At 45.2% G+C, this 15,227-nt stretch overlaps 1 protein-coding gene across 1 annotated transcript in view; it reads left to right on the top strand.

Annotated features, from left to right (window-relative positions):
- The window catches only part of PCSK6 (proprotein convertase subtilisin/kexin type 6), a 117,921-nt gene extending 102,964 nt beyond the window's left edge, over nt 1–14,957 (top strand). Inside the window, exons 18-21 of the mRNA XM_084817382.1 lie at nt 6,041–6,144; nt 10,075–10,204; nt 12,990–13,102; nt 14,603–14,957. Coding sequence (XP_084673508.1) covers nt 6,041–6,144; nt 10,075–10,204; nt 12,990–13,102; nt 14,603–14,700 — 445 coding nt within the window. The 3' untranslated portion in view covers nt 14,701–14,957. The remainder of the gene's footprint in view (nt 1–6,040; nt 6,145–10,074; nt 10,205–12,989; nt 13,103–14,602) is intronic.
- Nucleotides 14,958–15,227: the final 270 nt, after the last annotated feature.

Here is a 15,227-nt window from a genome sequence, read left to right on the forward strand (position 1 = left end):
TATAGGGCAGTAATTGGGCTGAAGTGACTGTTTCAATAATAGCACTTTGGCTAAAGTAGAAAATTACAAAGTTCCCAAAAGATTATCTACTTCCCAGGAATGGTAAAAATGGTTTCTGTTGTCAAGTGCAATCTGTACGAGGTTTCCTTTTATTGTTTGCTAACCTTTTAAGCTTGGCCCTCAAATCATTCTTATCACCTAGGATAGCTTTTGCCAGCAACTTTTCTGTTTCTGCTAAATAAAAAAAATAAATAAAAAGAAGAAAGAAACAGAGGCAAAGCAAGATGCTTATGGTGTGGTTCAGTTGCCAGTCACACTTACAGGTGTACATGGACTGAGGAACTTAGTCCATGTCTGTTTAATGATGGGCCTGATGTAGATTAGAATGTCAAAAGCTTGGGGCCTTCTGGCCTTGAAAGCATCACTTTATTTTCAAATGGCCAGATGATGTTATGAAAGCTAAGCCAGGGGTGGGGAGCATGTGGCCATCCAGATGTTGCCAGACTACAACTCCCATCAGCTTTAGCCAGCATAGAAAGTGCAGAAAGCAAGGAATCCTAACATTAAGAAAGATATTACGGCATCATTTCCATTTATTTCCTATGTTGACGCTCTTCAAACTTTTGATCAAATTCCAACCGAGTAGTTTGCCTGTATATTTTCTGACTAATACACACATACAAACAAAATAACACACAGTCACACATGCTTCTTTTATATGCGGTTAAATTGTATTTTTACTCTTTCATTCGGTATTGAGCTCCAACTTAGGCTGTTTTACTGTAGATGTTCTATAAGCATATCGGTTATAGACTAAGAATTATGATTCGCGAATTAGTTTGTTTCTTTAGTGATCTTGATTTATTATTAGGTATGGCCTTTTTCGCTTTTCGCTTCCCTTCTTTCGTGAGCTACTTGTAAAGCTTCATCAGACAGCCACTTGGCTTTCTTGCATTTCTTTTTCTTTGGGACGGATTTCGTTGCTGCCTCCTGAACAATGTTACGGACCTCCGTCCATAGTTCCTCAGGCACTCTGTCTATCAGGTCTAATCCCTGAAATCTATTCCTCACCTCCACTGTATATTCATCAGGGATATGATTTAGGTCATACCTGAACGGTTTAGTGGTTTTCCCGACGAAAAAGCGAAAAGCAAGGGAGAAAGGGGAAGATATACCCAACTGAATGCAGAGTTCCAGAGAATAGCAAGGAGAGACAAGAAGGCCTTCTGAAATGAACAATGCAAAGAAATCGAGGAAAACAACAGAATGGGAAAGACTAGAGATCTCTTCAAGAAAATTGGAGATCTCAAGGGAACGTTTTGTGCAAAGACGGGCATGATAAAGGACAAAGAAGGCAGGGACCTAACAGAAGCAGATGAGATTAAGAAGAGGTGGCAAGAATACACAGAAGAACTATACAGGAAAGATCTGAATGTCCCTGATAGCCATGATAGTGCGGTCACTGAACTTGAGCCGGACATCCTAGAGAGTGAAGTCAAGTGGGCCTTAGGAAGCATTAGTAACAACAAAGCTAGCGGAGATGACAATATTCCAGCCGAGCTATTTAAAATCCTAAAAGATGATGCTGTTAAAGTGCTGCATTCAATATGCCAACAAATCTGGAACACTCAACAGTGGCCACAAGACTGGAAAAGGTCAGTTTACATTCCAATTCCAAAGAAGGGCAACGCCAACTACCGCACAATTGCACTCATTTCACATGCCAGCAAGGTGATGCTCAAAATCCTACAAGCTAGGCTTCAGCAGTATGCGAACCGAGAACTACCGGAAGTACAAGCTGGGTTTAGAAGAGGCAGAGGAACTAGAGATCAAATCGCCAACATTCGCTGCATCATGGAGAAAGCAAGAGAATTCCAGAAAAACGTCTATTTCTGCTTCATTGACTATGCTAAAGCCTTTGATTGTGTGGATCACAACAAACTGTGGCAAATTCTTAAAGTGATGGGAGTACCAGACCACCTTACCTGTCTCCTGAGAAACCTGTACGAGGGTCAAGAAGCAACAGTAAGAACCAGAGATGGAACAACCGATTGGTTCAAAATTGGGAAAGGAGTACGACAAGGCTGTATATTGTCGCCCTGCTTATTTAACTTATATGCAGAGTACATCATGAGAAATGCCGGGTTGGATGAATCAGAGGTCGGAATTAAGATTGCCGGGAGAATTATCAACAACCTCCGATATGCAGACGATACCACCCTAATGGCAGAAAGCGAAGAGGATCTCAAGAGCCTCTTGTTGAGGGTGAAAGAGGAGAGTGCAAAAGCTGGTTTGAAACTCAACATTAAAAAAACTAAGATCATGTCATCTGGCCCTATCACTTCCTGGCATATAGAAGGGGAAGAAATGGAAGCAGTGACAGATTTTACTTTCTTGGGCTCCAAGATCACTGCAGATGGTGACTGTAGCCATGAAATTAAAAGACGCTTGCTCCCTGGGAGGAAAGCTATGGCAAACCTAGACAGCATAGTAAGAAGCAGAGACATCACCTTGCCGACAAAGGTCCGCCTAATCAAAGCTATGGTTTTCCCAGTAGTAATGTATGGCTGTGAGAGCTGGACTATAAGGATGGCTGAGCGCCGAAGAATTGATGCTTTCGAACTGTGGTGCTGGAGAAGACTCTTACGAGTCCCCTGGACTGCAAGGAGGTCAAATCAGTCCATCCTAAAGGAAATCAACCCTGAGTGCTCATTGGAAGGACAGATAATGAAGCTGAAGCTCCAATATTTTGGCCACCTAATGCGAAGAGAAAACTCCCTGGAAAAGACCCTGATGCTGGCTGGGAAAGACTGAAGGCAAAAGGAGAAGGGGACGGCAGAGGATGAGATGGCTAGATAGCATCACGGATGCAATGAATATGAACTTGAGCACGCTCCGGGAAAGAGCGCAGGACAGGAAGGCCTGGCGTGCTATGGTCCATGGGGTCACGAAGAGTCGGACACGACTGAACGACTGAACAACAACAACAACATGGCCTTTTTGTTGCCTTTATTTTGTTAATTTTATTTCGAAATAAAAGAAAATTTCATGATTAAAAAGGAACTGGTGAGGGATGATGTGAGTTGCAGTGGGTGGCCAGAAGCACACTTTTTTTTAAAGTGTAAGCAACTGAACATGTAGCATGGCCTTCAGCCACTGCCAAAGAGCATGTGCTCCTAGAGTGAGAGGGAATAACTGCCCTAGGAGCCTCAGAAATTCTCCATCACATTCATCTATGTAAAAAGGAACATGGGTGGGGTGGGGTGGGGGATGAGATTATCTCCACTAGCCAGTCATTACTTCATACATTACTCAAACCAATGACCAGAGTCTGTTTGCAAGTTTGGGTGAATTTATGAAGATTGCAGGGTGGACCTAGCAGTCATGATTTCACTTCCAACCCCTCCTTGTGTCCATTTCTACATGCTTGAATGCATGAACAATTCTGTAGTGTTTGTTAATCAATACTCGGTGGCTTTGCCACAAGATAACTTGTCCTTAGCTAGATGCTATTAGCTCAGTTAATGAATGGCTGGATGAAATTTCGTAGTGTGCTAGGTTAGATAGCCTTGTGAGGTTTAAAGGTTGTTCAACAGAACTTTTCCTACATTTGGGGCACCAATCATACCCACAGCAGGATGACCTCTTTTGTGAGTAAGGAATGGAGAATATATGAAGAGGCTTCATGGGAATCAAAGGCTAGGAACCTGTGTTGGGTGGGAGGGCACAGCCTTCACTTTTAGAGATGTTGGTTCTGTGATTCTCCCCTTTCCCTTTCCCCTTCTTCTTTTTTAATTGCCAGAGCTTCTGAGGGCTCTTCATGATGCAAATCTTTGGGGGTTCAGGCCTGACTGCCTATCTATTTTAACAAAAAACTGCCCATTTTCTCTAAGTCTGGAAGTTTAATTTTTAAAAAAATTGGCAGAAGTTCCTTTCGTCCCCCGAAAGAAGATTAATTTATGTTACAGTGCTTTGTTTGTTTTAGCTGCCCCTAAAGATACCATCAAGCAAAACTCTTCAGAACAGACAGCAGGCATTTATTTTTTCCTACATGCCCCCCCCCCCTTTTTTAAATCATTATTGCTTTGGGTTGGATAGGTTGATTTGGGCAGAAGAGATATTGCAGTAGCAGGTAGAGAGATGTCCAGAGACCAGAGCCTTAATGGGATAGAAGTTGTATGTTTGCCAGTAAGAGACGGTTCCTGGAGAAAAGAACATGTATTCTCAACAGGCAAAATACACAGTAGTAGCAAAGCAGCTCAGTAATTAAAGGAGCAATCTTATGCTCTCTGGGAGGGTGGCTGAAGGGCCAAAGGATGTGGTGGAAATATCACTTTGCCATAGAGAGGGACCAAGGTCCGCTGGCAACATGTCCCACTCCCAAAGGTTCCCCAGCCTGATGGCAGAAAGCTCTACCACTGTCACTGTCCTGCAGGCAGTGTGAGCCAAAACGGGACATTCTGGGGGCACATTGAGGGAGGCTGCATGGACCCCCAGGGTCCTAAGCACCCCGTCCCGTAAGATTGCTCTGTTACTCAGCCTTAGAACGGTCCATCTGTGGCGGGTCTTTAGGGACAAACGAGACATGACGTGGAAGATCTGTGTATGGCTCCCTGATGTCTTTTTCTTTTCCTACTTGCTGTGGAGACAGGGGTAATGTTGCATCAGGGAATTGGTGGGGAGGGGAGAGGTCTCCCTTCCCCAATGGCTGCTTTTAGGAAAAGGAAAAGATACTGGGATCTGTGTAGCTTGGCCATAATTCAGCACTTTATTTATGAACAGGAGGGTACAGAGAGGAGCAGAGAATAAGCCTTAAAGGAAGAAACTGCACCTCTAACATGATTTTTGGATGAGAGAACCGTCATTTTGGTACACGTTATATTTAATTAATTCACATATATCCACCCTTTCCTCCAAAGAACTCAGGGCAGTGTATGTGATCTTTCCTTGCTCCCACCCCAGGGGAGGATAAAGCCTCCAGATTTTATCTTCACAACAATTGCATGTGAGAGGTTAGGCTAAACCTTAATAGTTACACAGAAGAGTGAATTTTGGAAGGTGCAGCTTGTCATATACGGAGGAGAAAAGTTGTAAATCAACTTGGTTGCGGTGCATACCATGCATGGACCTGACATACCAGTTGGTCCAGTGCTTTAGATTGCTGGATGCAGTTTATCCTTTCAGACAATTCGTATCGGGGGGCGCGGGGGGACTTTCAAATTTTGGTAGCAAACTGCTCCATAGCGCTACAGAACACTACAACGGTTAAATTTAGCTTGTTTCCAAGCTAAATTTGGCCTTTTTGATGCTCCGTAGTGGCTACAGAGTGCCAAAAGGGCCAAATTTAGAGTTTTCAAACAAGCTAGATTTGACATTTTGGGCACTCTGTAGTGCTCCGGACACCATTTTCTTTATTAGTTTTTTTTAAGTTCAGGGTGTGAGAGGCAGTGTTACCCATCCACCGTGTAACATGCTTTCTGCACTCACACGGTGGTTTGATATTTTTCCAGGCAAAGAGGAAGGGGCAGTTGCATCTTTTCCTCCCTGACACTGAACGTTGACTCATGTGAGCTTTAAAAAGGAGAAGATAGAATTGCATTTCTAGTCTACATGGTTAGGGAAGGAACACTGAAGACCAACAGAGAGTGTCTGATGAAGACAAGGAGGCAAGATGCAGCAGAGAGAGGCTTCTAATAATAACTAGGTACTGGGTGGTGGGTGGGGTGTCAGTGGCCTAAATAGCATGCTCCCCCTCTTTATGACTACTGCTTTTCCTGACCCTTTTTGGCTGTCTAAGATTCAGCCCTTCCTCTTCTCCAGTTCTAGCATTGCCCTTTCCAAAAAGCTTGGAGCCATTTGGAATCTTGGAACAGGACGAAACCATGTGGACACACTTAGTTTCCGTGGCTAGGAAGGGCTCCGGTTGTGTCTCGCACAGAACCTTTTAAATTTTGTCTTGGCTGTGAAGATGCATAGCCCTGCGTGAGTGGGCATGTTGCTAGGCTTTGCTGCCAATGTTCTCCACTGCTTTCCTTGACAGCCTTGTAGACAACAGCTGTGTCACTGGATGCAGACCAGGCATGTACTTGATCAAGGAGCCAGTGCAATGTGAGGGCTGCCACTCGAACTGCCGGACATGCGCAGGTATGTTGAAGTTGGGCCTCCAAACTGCTCCTCTGCATGTGGCTTGGTTACAGGGGATGGGTGGTAGGTGGAAACGATGTGCTTGTTGGTCTGAATGGGGCCTTGTGAACTTGAGTGTCCCTTGCCGCAGAGGGGAGCAAAGCCTGCCTGGGAGATTACACAAATGAAAACCCCATAGCCTGGGGAAGCCCAAACCTACTGGGTGTGGGGCTCAGCGGGGGGTCTTGGTTTATGCTTTGCTGCCACCCTCCTTGGGCCAGTTTATTTGCAATGCCAGACCATGGCTTGGTGTTACATGAGCTCTCCCTGACTTACTGAGTCATAGCAAATCGGTTTCCTTGTTTCCATTTTTAGAGGGTCAGCACAAACCATAATTAGCCAACTAAATACAGTGGCAAACTTCTGGATGTCATGGACCATGGTGCAAGTTGGGCAGGGGGGGAATGCATGAGCCCAAGGTGAATTGGGTCTGTGTGTCTTGGAATCTTCAACTTGGAATCTTCAGTCTTCAAAAGCTTTTTGCTTTCTTAACTAGACTTAAGATTTCGCTGTGAAGTGTGTGACCCATTCTTCCTTTCCTCTTCAGCAGAATAACTTATTAACATAAATATACACTCTGCTGGTATCATGGGCTGTTTTTGTTACTATCTGAAGCCCTGCCCCACTTTTGCCCCACAGCAGTTCATACTAAGAGCTTTACTGCTGCTGAACTTGGAGGCTCTTTTTAGCTATGAAGGCTACTAGCTGTTAATAGATACTTTCTCCTCCGTTAGTCTAATCCCCCTTTAAAGCCTTCTTAGCTAGTGGCCATCACTATATCAAGTGGCAGTAAATTTCGCAAGTCCTATATTTTGTGTAAAGAAGTGCTTTCTCAAGGAATGAGAACAGAACAGTTGTGTAAGAGAGAAATAATCTTTGAAAGGGACAAGAAGAATTGCACACAATGTGATTTACTTCTGAGTAGACATGTATAGCATTACTGTGTTGGGATAATCTTCCTTCAGTGTTTCTAGCAGAACCATTCCTGGGTCCAGGCCAGTATTTCATAGGCTAATTAATCCCAGGACATATATTTGACTGAAAGGACAACGGAGATTCTAAAAGGAAGAACAGTAGTTTCCTTGTGGCTGTATGCAAGGAAGAAACGATAATGTTAAACTCTGTGTCTGCATCCAGATTCTTATTTCTAAAGATCCTGGGCCCTCTGAACACACCACTTCTAAACCAAGAACAACCAAAGCTTCTAGCATAAGAAAAATCCACAGTCCAATTGGATTCCACTTCATTGTGCAGTTTGAAAAGCCATAGTTGTGTTTAGTGTAGCATTACCTGAACAGAACTGTAACGACTTATATTTTACTAATCAGAAGTGCCCATGACAGTCTCCCTTCTACTCCATCACATATGCTGGACATGTTGCAGGAAGACATTTAAAAAAATGAGGCTGGAGTATTTTTGTTTATGCTCTTTCCACTTTAAAGTTAGAATTCTTACCTTTCATGGGGCTTGAAGGGAACCATATAAAAGCCTGTAAGAAGAATAGCGCAAGGGAGCTTTTGAGTACATAAAAGTGTCAACACTTCAAAAACCATGTTTTTTGCATGGGAAGCCAGTGCAGTACCCCACTGAGAATTTACTTCAGTTTTCAGCTTTTCTATCCCACACCAGTAATAATTTAAGAGCAAATACACTTTTTTTCTTTTTCTCTTTTTTAGAAAATCTACAAAAATCAGACTGAAAACAAAGCCTGTGCTCAAACTTGGTTCTGTTGGAAGCTGGGCATCTCCTTTCCCCAGAGAGATTGGCCATGATCCAAAGAGCTACTTTATGTGTGCCCAAGGGCTTGCATGAGCTTGGAAGAGGAGTTTCCGAATTGTTTTTTCTTTTTTCCTCCAAAGCCATATCACAAACCTTGAGTTTCAAGTGTAATTTGTGAGGGTGCCCAGAACCCAGGAGCCTGCTATGCAGGCACCAGTTTCCTACTCCTTGTGCCTCCAAGCCTGGAGGTTAGAAAAGGGCTGCAGGCAGTTCACGTTGGGATGCTACCAACCACAGACCAGAATCCTCCTGGATTCAGAGACCTGATCACATGCCATTGCCTGCTATAAAGCTCCCAGATCCACTGTGCTTTCTTAGTCTGAGCAATTTATTGCTGATGAGAGCTGCTGTGTCTTAATTGGTAGTGTTAACGCTACAATGCAAATATCCTGGTTGCAGCCTGCTAATCCTATTAGGAAAGGTTTGAGGGGAATACAAAACATCACTTCATCAGTACGTTCATACCCTCTTTTTATGGAAAATGACCTGAGGGGCATTGCTACCCAAGTCCTACATTTTGGAGTCCTACAAGTAATATCTTCCCTGCCAGAAACATTCATCTGGCAGCTGCCCTTTTATCACCTAGTCTGTAGCCAAATTACAACAGGGAGACATTAATTTCTTCCATGAAATGCACTTTAAATGAGTCGGTCTGCTTCGGCCTGTAAAATGCTTTCTCCTGTAAGTCACGTTTCTCAGTACAGACCAAGATGCTGGGCCTTGCCTCTGCCACTGGCCACCACACACTGTAATTAGAGATCTTTGCACGGTGTATCCCAGATGGCTAACTGTCTCTAGCCAAAATGCTTGTGCTATTCTGAAAATAATCCATGATGTTCAAGGTAGACGTGGTTACTTATGAGGTATAACTGGTTTAAGCTGCATGCTTTGCCTTGAACCTGACTTTTGCCGGGGGGGGGGGGCAGGGTTGGGGCCCATTAACAAACAGCATAGGGCAGTAGTGATTCACCTCTTTGTTAGAGAGATGGTGTAATGTAGTGGTTGGAGTGTTGGACTTGGACTGGGGAAACCCAGGTTCTCACTGGGTGACCTTGAGCCAGTCATACATTCTTGGCCTAACCTTCTTCACAGTGCTGTTTGCATAAAATGAGGTGTGGAAAGAACCATGTATGCCACCCTGAGCTCCTTGGAGGAAGAGTGGGATATTAATGCAATAAACAAATAAAGTCTGTATGGTACGATATGATGGTAGAGATGAGAAAAGACTTAACTCGCAGCCTAAACTTGTGGTACTAAATTGAAAGCTGCCATTGACTGTGTCTCCATGGATGCAGTTGCTCTGTCCCCGTGTCTCTATAGTGATATGCTTAGCAGTGGCCATTGGTGTGGCAAACAGCTTAATAATGGAAGTGCGAAGTGGACTATATTCCCTTGGATATGACTGGGAGTCTGAAGAAGGAACAGGTAGATATGTAGGACACAGAAACCGCTCCTTGAGTACTGAAGACTTTCAAGACCTGCCCGTGTTCAAACAAAGTTCCACAACCATGAGGGCTAGCACCTTTGGGCTTTGTTTTATTTATTAAGAACAAATCTGAGGAATCGAAATTCTGCATGCACAAAAATGGCAAAAGACAAGCCAACCTAGGAGTTGGGGCACAATCTGTACAACAAGCAAATAATTTTTGCACCTTTTTAGGGGTGGTAGGGAGAAGCGCCTCTGACTCGAGAGTTTATTTCCTTGCTGGTAAGAAACTAAAGCAGCCTCATCCTGCTATCTTTTAAAGTTGCATTTTAATGGATCATGGTGATTGGAGCTTGTACTTGAGTTGTAATGATATATCACAGAAAATGCTGACTTTGGTTAATGGTATGAATTCCTTCTTCATTTATGTTTGTCCTTCTAAAGATCCCAAGTATTTTTGCCTTTGTTAATGTCTGATAGGGTGATGGTTCCTGGATAGCTTTAGATCTTGGCCGCTAGTATGAGCCACATTGATTATCAGTGGTTCTAAGGGTTCCAGTATCTTGTTTCTTCTCTCTTGGCAGCAGAGCAGAAAATAGATTCCTGTTTTTTTTAATCCCTCTGTCTGAATTTGATACAGTGACTGTCCACCTGACCGGCAGCCATGTTTTTCCCATGCTCCTTAGGGCCCGGCCGAGAAGAATGTATGCAGTGTGCCAGGAATTCACACTTGCACGAGTGGAGGTGTGTCCCAACGTGTGGTGAGGGCTTTTACCCTGATGAGATGCTTGGACTCCCGCACAAAGTCTGCAGAAGGTATGATCTGTTTTGGCAGCCAGGTCCTGAAGCGCTGCTCTGGCATGATCCAAACATGAATCTGTTTTCTTGACTCTCTGAAGGAGCTCTGCAGTGCTTACAGATGGACAGGTCCTGGTGCTAGCAATCAGAAGACATTGTGCTGCTTTTCCATCTTTTTCTCCTTAACGGATTTTCTGTGGTAAGAAAAAAGATGGAAAAGGTGGTGGGAAAACACAGGACCATTATGACTGGAGGACAGTGTTGTCCGGACCCCTGAAAAGTTCTGTGAACAAGGCAGGAGTGGTGATGCGATAAAAGCCTTGTCTGGGAGCAGCCGTGGTGTTTAGTGAGAGTGGGAGAGAAAAAACAAGGTTCTTAAATACTCGGATGCTTCCACGCTGAGGCCCTTTACTATTACTCATCCATTTTTGGAATCTGATTTATTCCTCTTATTTCCTCAGATGCTTATCAATTTGATATTGTCCCCTCTTGCAACATTTGTTCCCATAACAGAGATAGAAGTGGGAGATGCGTTACTATTGAGTGGTCTTTAGTCAGGTCTCCCACAAGCTTTTTTTTTTTCCAGGTGGAACTTAGTGGTAGAAGATCCCAGGTTCAGTCCCCAGCATCTCCTGTAGATTTGGGAAAGTCTCCTGGCTAAAAAACCCTGTAGAGACTCTGTATTGAGCTAGAGAGACCAATGTTTTGACTTGCTTTAAGACAGCTTCCTTTGTTCCTCTCTAAGTAAGACAAGTGAATATCAAGCCGTTGGTTCCTTCCACCACTGCAGAAACCTTTAAAAACAGTAACAACAACTCACTCAGGTACTGGCAATTCCTTTACTTTTTTCAAGATGGATCCCTAGACTTTGGAATCAAAGAGGTGTTGTCACTTTCCTTCTTTCATCCTCTCCCTCCCGTGATCAACACACTCCAGGAAACAAGGCTTCAAGCTACACTTCTTTATTAGTTAACGACTAGCTTCTTTACAAATGCAGATTCTAGGAAACTCTCAGACTGCAGTGAAACAGCTAATCCACACGTATCAATAGAGGAGATGAAGTGGAAGTTAGAGAAGTTGCCAGCAGTCTGGGCATGAACTTTTCTGCCAGACTTGCTTTGCAGGGATGCCCCTCCCTTAGGGTGGCTCCCTCCTGCGTTGGCTTCCATGAGTGGCCAACCTGGCAGAGTGTCTGAGCCCGGCCTCTGATTTTTCTTGCTTTGCTCTGCGCCGGACTCTAGCATCCCTCAAGTCACGCCCCTCGCTCTCCTCCCCCTCCAAAACCTGGGTTCCCATGGCAGAGGAAGGGGCGAGCCATTCAGCCTGGGCCATCTGTGTGTCACGGTCTTGGAAAGAAAGTCTTACCATATCTGAGCTCACTAGGGAGGGTGCCTCCCCTTGTTCAGGCTGTTCCCATTCTGATTCTGAATCTGAGCTGCCAGACATCTCCACACAGTCACATTCATTCCTGACAGGTGTCCGGTCCAGCCTTGTGGAGTGGGATCATAGCAGGTAGTCTAGTGTTCTTGGCCTGTATTGATGTGGCTTCCTCAGAATTGTGTCTTTTTAAAAACTGGATCTGAAGGGAAGAAGAACTCCCCAAGTTAGAGACAGCATTTGACCAAAGGGGATATCTGATATATATATTAATGAGGAGTGGTAGGATCGGGGGATGGGTGTAATGGCTAGATATGCCCCCCACCCTCCCTCTGTACCAGGGGTGGGGAACCTTTTTCAGGCAGAGAGCCAAATTCAATTTTGGAGAGGTCCTGCCTACCACAATCTAGGGGTGTACGAAACCTACTTACCTGTCCGCTGAAGGTGTCCACGGGGGGGGGGGAGCGATCCATCCCTCCCCCCAGAATCCTCCCCGGCCGGCTCCGCTTCGTGGCGAGTCCGCAGCACCACCAGCCGGCCCATCCACAGCTGGAGTTCCGGCCACTGCCACGCAAATGGCGTCCGGCGTAGCGTAAATATTTACGTAGCCTATCACGGCAAAGAGCAGGGACGCAAATGGCATAGCGGACGCCATTTGCATCCCTGCTCTTTGCTGTGATAGGCTACATAAATATTTATGTAGCCTATCATGGCCAAGGGCAGGGACGCAAATTGCATCCGCTAACCTGGACACCATTTGCGTCCGTAGCCCGGCAGCGGATGGCTGCAGAACAAAGACAAAGGACCTGGACCGGCCGCTGCCAGGTAGGGTCTGTCCCGACAGGCCTTCGTGGGGTGGCAGGGGGGAGCAGTCCGTTCCGCCACAGACTCCGCATTGGAGTCCATGGCGGATTTCTCCGCTATCCCTACCACAATCCAGTGGTAGGTGGGACACGAGGCAAAAGGCATGAGGCCAAAAGTACCAGCATATTTATAGCTCAAAGCCCTTACTGCCAGTAACTCAGCCTTAGGAGAGGCATTTCAGCCTTTCTAGAATGGGGGGGGGATGCACAAAAGCCAGGAAGCCGCCAATCGGTGGTTGGTAGAAGGGGTGGGGCCAAGAGGAGGGTCCTCTGGGGAAGGAGGGGCCGTAGCTCAGTGTGATAGAGCACATGCTTTGCATGCAGAATGCCCTGGGTTCCATCCCCGGCTTCTCCAGGTAGGGTGAGGAAAGAATCTTGCCTGAAACTCTGGAGAGCCGCTGCCAGTCAGTGTCGACAATACTGCGTTAGATGGGCCAGTGGTCTGGCTCAGTATAAGGCAGCTTCCTATGTTCCTAAGAATCCAGACCCTGCTGTATGCATTAGTTAGGGTTATTGCTGTGCAGCTAATTACTAGAAATATTTGCCTTCTGTCTGATCTTCAGATGTGAAGATAACTGTTCAAGTTGTGATAGCTCCGGAAGAAACTGTCTCAAGTGTAAAGAAGGCTTTAGTCTGCTTAGTGGCTCATGCATTGCAAGTGACAGATGCCACAATGGTACGTATTTTCATGGGATTTTACTAAAAGATGCCATGTCCGCCTATGCGTTCCTGAGCAGGGCTCAGCCCCCTTTGTTTGGTTCTGTCTGCATATGATCCAGAAAAAGTGAAAGAGGAGCCAGCTAAGGGGCAAGTGGCCATATTGGTAATGTTTCAGAGCTGTGGAATGTGATAATGAGCAGTGAGGGGGAAATCCTACAATTTGAATGGAGCTAGATTTTTAGTATCAAATTGAGAGCAACTAGGGAAGAAACGAACAGGGACCTCAGGAATTGAAATTTCAGTCGGATCATTACTAGTTCTGCATACTGCATTCCCTAGTATCTCATCTTCAGCCACATGTTCTTCATTCTTCACTTCTTTCTTGCATCAGAAACTGAGGCCATTTTAATTGCTTTTGAGGGTGAGATTTCATATTTATGGAATATGTAATGAACCTTACTGGAATTAAATTGGGGCTGGGTGGCGATGGTGGTGGAGAAGAATTAGTGATCTGAACACATGCAGATAAAAAAAACTATCAATATAATTTATCCTGACATAGAATCTACATTGAGCTGTTGCAAGAGCCGACTTCTGAAAAATGGGAGGAATTTGCATATTCAAATCTGTACACGACGCCAAATGTCACTTTATAGTTCATTCTCAAATTCAGCCAGTCCGTTGTTGCAAACCCTTTTGGCTGTATCATTTGAGGGTTTCTAGAGAGACCCCTCAGAAGTGACTGGCCCTAACTTTGCTTACCCTGCCTCTGTTACATTTGATGTGGGGAGTGTACTGCAAGGGTGCTTCCTGTGGCTGCTGCATGGTTTTGGGATGGCACAATAAGCTGCACATGTGGAGAGGGCCATGGCTCGGTGTTCAAGCACATGGTTTTCATGCCAAAGGGCCCAGTTTCAATCACTTCTCTCTCCAGGTAGAGCTGGAAAGACTCCTCTCTGAAACCCTGGAGAGCCACTGCCAGTCAGTGTCAACATTACTGGGCTAGATGGATCAATGATCAATGATGACTATGTAAGGCAGTTTCCTATGTGGCACAATGGACCGCCAGAGAACAGAGCTGTAGTAACCCATTCCTCCACCTCCAGCTTTTTGCATCATCTTCATGCCATGGGAAGCAACAAGCTCCAGTGCAGTGCCATTTTGTCATCTTCTCATCCTCTTTTACCTGCCCAGTCTCCTCTTGTGCCAGAATGCCCTGGCACAGGAGACAGGACTTGCCTGCATGGGTGCATTAGTGAAAGACCTGTGTGAATGGCTGTATCCTGGTGGCTACACTTGTGTAGAGGGTTGCTCATGAAACACACAAACCCCACCACACCTCGTAACTCTCCTAACAGATGAGGTACTGCTTTCTGTTCTCTCTCGTGTAGCAGAAAAGCTTTTGCTAGACTTTTACAGATCCTAGTTTATTCAGCTGAAATGTTCATCTAATTTCTTTTTCTCCACTCCACCCCCCCCCCCGCTCCTTCTTCTTTCCAAATGTGTACTCTCCCAGCTGATGAGATCTTCTGTGAGATGGTGAAATCCAACAAACTGTGTGAACGCAAGCCATTTATACAGTTCTGCTGTCGGACATGTCTCTTGGCTGGCTAAGCCGAACATTTAATATCCGCCGTCTGGAGGCCCTGTTGTGCCAGTTCCCTAGGACAAAGTTTCCCTTTTTTTTCTTTCCAGCTTCACCCAATGTTGGCTGAAGCTTCAGCTTGCAACTCGGATTACTTTACTATTGCCTGCCAGTTTGGTCTCTGCAGAGTTACATCTGGTAACCCCAAGTCTAGGTAATGCAGTATGCAATCATTGCCTTGCTCATTGCATCTTTAAAGAAAAATAAAAATGCAAATGGCAACATGAATCCTTTTCAGACATGTCTTGGGAATGGAGAGTGACACAGAGTCTGTGTGCCCGGCTTCATTCACTACAGTCGACCCTTCCAATTTGTATCCAGGCTCAAACATTGTGAGTAGCAATGCAGACTTAAGTTCTTTCTGCAGAAGAAAAGGGTATCCCACCCCCACCCCAAAAGATTGTAGCCTTTTAGGATACCTTACAAACCCCCAGGACTAGCTGCACTACTGTTGCGTTCTCTTCCAGTGCAATACAGGGACTTTTAGCAACATCGT

This window comes from Heloderma suspectum, chromosome 11, assembly GCF_057233095.1.
Source record: "Heloderma suspectum isolate Gila_16-S chromosome 11, 16-S_ref, whole genome shotgun sequence".
In the NCBI taxonomy this organism is placed as follows: domain Eukaryota; kingdom Metazoa; phylum Chordata; class Lepidosauria; order Squamata; family Helodermatidae; genus Heloderma; species Heloderma suspectum.